This window comes from Arachis stenosperma, chromosome 9 (assembly GCF_014773155.1).
Source record: "Arachis stenosperma cultivar V10309 chromosome 9, arast.V10309.gnm1.PFL2, whole genome shotgun sequence".
NCBI classification, from domain to species: Eukaryota; Viridiplantae; Streptophyta; class Magnoliopsida; order Fabales; family Fabaceae; genus Arachis; species Arachis stenosperma.
In genome coordinates, this window is record NC_080385.1 from 157935999 (window position 1) to 157942192 (window position 6194).

The 6194-nt window shown below is 34.3% G+C and overlaps 1 protein-coding gene across 1 annotated transcript; it reads left to right on the top strand.

Moving 5' to 3' along the window:
• Window positions 1-59: 59 nt before the first annotated feature.
• LOC130950271 (uncharacterized) lies at window positions 60-4182 on the top strand. Its single transcript, XM_057878787.1, has 7 exons — window positions 60-86; window positions 383-737; window positions 1645-1850; window positions 2750-2929; window positions 3169-3249; window positions 3568-3705; window positions 3797-4182. Exons 1-4 carry the CDS (start codon window positions 60-62, stop codon window positions 2756-2758), a joined length of 597 nt encoding a protein of 198 aa, XP_057734770.1. The 3' UTR covers window positions 2759-2929; window positions 3169-3249; window positions 3568-3705; window positions 3797-4182.
• The last annotated feature ends 2012 nt before the right edge of the window (window positions 4183-6194 follow it).

Genomic DNA, 6194 nt, shown 5'->3' on the forward strand with positions numbered 1-6194 from the left:
ATTTTGATCTAATAAAATCTAATGGCCTATATAAGTGTGGCTTATTCAATAAGCACATAATGGTTGAGCTCGTTTTAGACATACCCGTATTTTACCAAAGACAACAAGCAACCATGAAGAAAATGAAGGGTAGGGTTAATAAAAAAAGAAATAAAATTTCACCTAATTTTCCAAAGACAACAAGCAACCATGAAAATGAAACATAAAAGTTACAAATTTTAGCTTCTCCTAAAAATGCGTTTAGAAGCAGAATCATTGCTGCATTCAGGAAAATAAAAATGGCCAAACAAAAAAGTAAAACTTTCAAAAAGCTCAAACGTGCTTCTCTCCTCCCCAACGTGTTTGCGAAACACGCCCTATGTCACTTACGGCGCCATCTTAGTCTCTCACTCTCTCGGTCTCACCCAGAAACCCTAGCAGAGGCAGAACTTCCTCCCACCACGCAACCAGCTTCTCCAATCGCCATCGTCTTCTCCATCAAGCATCAGGCGCATCGTCTTCTTCACCTCGTCCGTGGGACCGTCAGGTGCATCGTCTTCTCCATCGTCTCCTTGGTAGCGGCAGCGACCCAGCAACCAACTTCTTCTCCGTCGTCAGCGTCTCCATCGGTATCTCCGTCACCATCGTCGTCCGCGGTTCCCTCTCAAGCAGCCAGCTTCGTCTTCAGTCAGCCATTCCCTCTCCAGCAGCCAGCTTCCTCCAGGCTCCAGTGTCGTCTTCTCCGGTCACTCAGTCAGGTTAGTCTCTAATTTTTGGGGAATGTTATATGTTAAAGTGTTAATTGTTTTTTTTTTTGTTTAATTTTTGAAATTATACATTCTTAGTTGTTGTTGAATAAAGCTCTTGATCACTCTGAAACAATCCTCTTTGAGACCTAAATTGGAGTTAAATATACATTTTTAGCCCTCTGTTATTCAATCTTGTTCACTTTGAAGCAGTCCTGTTTTTCAATTTTTAAAATTATGCTTTCTTAGATCTCTGTTGTTCAGTTTTTTAAATTATACATTCTTAGTCTTCTGTTATATGTTAAACTACTTTGAAGGCTTATTTTTAGAGTACTAATTCTTCATCATGCGACGTTGGGTGTGAAGAATTGTGATCCTCAAGATTTTTCCTATTGAGAATACACTGACGTGGGGCAATGATATGATGGAATTTTAATTTACCTATTTATTTTTATCAATGCCGTTTAGCGCTCATTAAAATCTACTTTGGCTTGCTTTTAAATATTAGTAGAATGTTGCTCTTATGTAAAAGCGTGTCCTAGATTTGATTTTGAACAGAGGATCTTCTATAAGCTGATTTTGATTTTTAACTTAAAAATATTATGCTGTTCAGTTACTATTATAACTCATGGTAGCAGATAAATGAGGAAAAAATTTAAAGAAAGCTAGAACTCTGCAATGTTGATTTTTTATTGTAGCAAATGAGGAAAAATATTATGCTATTCGGTTACTATTATAATTCATGGTACCAGATAATTTATGATATTCGGTTACTATTTAAACTGATTTTTTATTGTAAACTTTCATTTTGGGGACATATTGCTTGCAATGTTAACAAATACTCTGCAGTAAGGTCTTCCAATTGTACTAATTGGTTAGTAACAAATACATGACTTCTCTTATTTTATGTATTTCGCAGATTCAAAAATGGGGAAAACTAACCCTGAAAGTGATACGGTTGTTGGAAGTACTTCTTCTCCAAGTGCAGCCACTCCCGCTGCTATTGACGATGGTATTTTTGGTGGAACATCACAAAGTCCAGCTCCCCCACCGTTGCCTGCCTCAAATCCTTCAACAGAAACACAAACCGAAGCTACTGGAGCTACTGGCAAGCCTCCAAAAGAGGTAAAACATAAACCCAGTAGAGCACCTAGTAGTGTTTGGGCTCATTTTTCTAAAAGTTCTCCTAATGAAGCCTGCCGCAACTATTGTAAAAAAAAATATGTATGCAATAGTTCTAGTCATGGTACAACAAACTTGCATAAACATTTAAGAATTTGCACTAAAAACCCTCATAAGCAAGTTGAAAAGGGGGAGAAAACTATTACACTTGGGAGCCAATTTGAGGATGACCCTAATGCAGTTACTATGAAGCTTGTTGATTTTAATCAAAAGGAAACTCGTCTTGCTCTTGCAAATATGATAATTGTTGATGAACTTCCTTTTAAATTTGTTGAGGCTGAAGGCTTTAGACATAAAAATGCAAATCCGAACCAAACCGAACCAACTACATTTTCATCGGTTCGGTTCTTATTTTACCTTGAACCCGAACCAAACCGACCCATGCTCACCCCTAAATAGAGCCGTCACCCTCCATCTGTGACCTACACCCACTCTGCCTCATAGTCCCCCTCTCTCCTCATAGTCGACGGCATAAAACAGGTGCTATTAGCTGTTAAATAAATGAATGAACGATGGCATTATATCTTCAAAATTTGTATATCATGTTTGATTCAAGTGAATTTGTATAACTTAAGAATTGTATGCTAGTTTTATGAACACAACCGTAGGGGCTAACAAGCATAGTTTTTGCCAAGTTTTCATTGTAATAATGGTCTTTTATCATTCCCCCTTTCTATATGTATCGAAACCTGTTTCTCTATGTACAGTGACTTTACAAACTTTCACCATCTCAATTGATGGGCCATCAGTGCATTGGTAATTAAAACTTACATTTTATAACCCTGCTCTTTCAATGGCTTTGTAGGTTTATATAATTATGACTTTTTTGTTTATGTTTACAGGTGAATTGAGTTCTATGATGTCATGTCTGTCCCCATGGCAATAGCACTTTCTGGCCAATTTCTTCTTGGTCAACCAGTGATGGTGAAGCCATCAGAAGCAGAAAAAAATTTGGTCAGGTTGAGCTTGTCCAGCTGCCTCTTGATGAAAATGGGCACTGCAAAGGTTTTGGATTTGTGCAGGTGATTAATCAAGACTTTTTTTCTGGTTAAATGCATTCAATTTTGATTGCCACGTTATGTTTTAATAACTTTTCCTTTTCTAAAATTATATGTTATAGTAACATTTGAAGAGGTGCTCATATTCTATGTGGAAGCTTTGATCGTATTGAACTGCGGTCTGCAGGACTCGAGACTGGTCTTCTATAAAATTGCAATTTTTTCTAGCACTGTTAAGTTGATTGAACCATTGTTTATTGTAGTTTGCACGCCTTGAAGATGCGAGAGCGAGAAATGCACGGAGCTTGAATGGTCAATTGGAAATTGGCGGCAGGACAATCAAGGTACGTACTATTGTTTTATCCTTAGATCTGAGTTTAGTGGTCCTTGTTTGACTCAAGTTAGGTTTTATATTTTGGTGAAGTTTGAGCTCATGCCAGTTTTGGAGAATGTGCATTACTAAAATATCAAAATGAGCACTCAGCTTGTGGAATATAACTTAATTTTCAGGAAAATAGACAACTAAATATGATCTTCAGTGTCCGTAAATTAATAAAAGTTGGATGTTAATGACTGGCTACAAAATGGATATTCTGTTTATGATTTGTTTGTGTAGAGGTTCTACATATAATGACCTGATTGCATTTATTTTTATGGATTAGGTGTCCGCTATTACTGATCAATCTGGAATGCAAGCAGTTGGAGGGAATACTGGTGATCTTGATGATGATTAAGGTGGTGGATTAGGTGTTCCAAGTGAATGCTTACTGTTAAAGAATATGTTTGATCCCAAAGATGAGGTGGTTAAATGACCTATATTATGAAGATTTCCAACATACATTCTTTTTCAAAATAGTGGTCTAATGATATTATTAACTTTATGTACTGCAGAAGGAACCGGATTTCGATTTGGATATTAAAGATGTTGAGGCAGAATGCTCTAAGCTTTGGGAAGTTAAAGTCAATGATTGAGTATAGTAAGCTTTATGTTCCTCAATTTTAGTGTCAGCCATAATACCCTTCACCGAACAAAATGCATTTGATTTGCAGAATGTGGATAGAAATAAGGATGAATACTTTTTGGTACTTTATCAAGTGGTTAGTCACTAGAATTTTTTTCAATTTTGTTTTATGTTGATCTTTTTTTTCGGTCTTAAAATTTTTCACGTGTGAGAAATTATATATAAAAAAATAGAGTATAACTACAAGGAAGATAAAAGTCTCCGAAAATAAGAAAATCAAATAAAGAAAAACATGGAAAACAAATAATGCAGCAAGACTGTATGGTTTCTGAATATCTACCAATAACAAAATCCACAAGTATCTTCTTTTCTTGCTCGTAATTGTCTTTGTGCTGTTGTTTTTATTTTCAATGCCAATTAATTTGGATCATTTTTGAAGTTTATTGTTTACCATTACAGTATTTTATTACCAATCCTAAGCTAATATTTATAAGAAAATTTTATAGAATAAAAATACTAAGCGAAGGTAAGTTTTTCATATAAGAAATTATGCTGGTCTAATTGATATATTTTCGTTTTACCGTGCAATACTAAAAGTTTCTTAATTCATTGATATTTATTTTATGGCATTTATTTTTAAGTATGGTAAATGAGTTTGTATTTTGGTTTGATGCTGAATTTACTGATTTACGACAAGAAGAATAACTACTCTCAGCACTAGATAGGATGGATTCTACCCTAGTTTTTTGCACTAGGCGTAGTGATCCTACAGCACGCTGATAACAAGTACAAACTATTTTCTTATTAAAAATATTGGTTCTGTTTGCTTATTTATAGTGCGCAATTTGCAGCTGAGGTATATATTATGTTTTTAATATATTTAAACTAATTTTGTTATCAAAGTCTGCAACCATTGGTAACAAAATTAGTTTAACTATATTAAAACCATAATATATACCTTAATTACAAGTTGCACATTATAGGTAAATAGAATTAAGACTTTAATAAAAAAATAATTTGTACCTATTCCCAGTGTGTTGGAGGATCACTAGGCCCAATGCAAAGAACTGGTACTATATTCATCCTATCTAGGGCTAATAGTTGTTTTCCTCTTCGTAACCCAGTAAATTCAGTATCAAACTAAAATTTAAATCCATTTATCAATAAATTATAAGAAACTTTTAGCTGTACAGTAAATATATCGGTGGAACCAGCATAATTTATCTTGCATAAAAAATTTATCTTTATATTTTCAATCTAAAAGATTTTTTTATAGAGATTAGTTTAGAATTGATAATAGAACAGTAGTTTCATCTGTAATGGTAAACAATAAACTTCTTGAAAAATGACCCAGGATTATTTGCTTGTAATAAAACAAAAGACTACAACAGCGAACATATAAAAATATGCATACATACATACAAAGACAAAATTACCAAAAAGATACTGGTGGATTGTTATCAGGAAATATTAAGGGACACTGGACAACCTTGTTGCATTATTTGTTCTTGTGTTTTTGTTTGATTTTCTTGTTTTGGAAGACTTTTATCCTTTTTGTAATCGCACTTTTTTTTTTCTTTTTCTTTATATACTCTCACCACTTGAAGAAGTGCCAAAAGATTTTCATTGTTAATTCTTTCTACATTCGAACTCGAATACATTTTGTTCGGCAAAGGATATAATGGCTTACACTGAAATTATTTTAATTTTGACCACAAAATAAGTGTAGTCAAATGATAATTGTCATGGAAAAAAATTACGTAGTTATCCGGTGAGTACTCTATCAATTCCAACAACATCTCGCCAAAACTTAACCTTTCAACGATATGGTCTCGAATTGGTGAAATTAGTCATGATCAACTAAATGATCAAGAGATCAGCTGGTATCTGTACAATTGACTCGGACACACTTCCAACAGCACAGAAACAGAAATGCAAGGTGATTGCCCACTCCCGATTCAATTAGAATCAAACCTGTCCTCGCTTTCCCACTACTTGAGCTAGATGGCATGTTAGTTATTAGGACATTCTCACTCCCATTTTTACCCCTACCCTCTTTTTCCTACTGAAATGAAATGGTAGTGGGAGAATCTTTCCCTTCATAGGATCAGAACCTTTTATTTACACCTTCTATCCGGGTATGTAATAATTTCTAATTGCATTCAAGTAGTTTTATTTACTTATAATTTATCGTAATTCATAAATATAGTTTACAAAATCAAATTTGGTCGAAAGTAATCAAAGTTTGTAAACCTAACAAAACAACGTCCAGTGATATCTGGCAGTGATGACTCTTAAAAGCATGTCTTGAAGAGAAGAGTTTCATC

Bases quoted from the DNA above. Each gene is read 5' to 3' on its own strand.
- LOC130950271 (XM_057878787.1), top strand. From the start codon at position 60: ATGGTTGAGCTCGTTTTAGACATACCC. The intron at 87-382 runs GTATTTTACCAA...GCGCCATCTTAG, and splicing joins AGCTCGTTTTAGACATACCC to TCTCTCACTCTCTCGGTCTC. The intron at 738-1,644 runs GTTAGTCTCTAA...TGTATTTCGCAG, and splicing joins TTCTCCGGTCACTCAGTCAG to ATTCAAAAATGGGGAAAACT.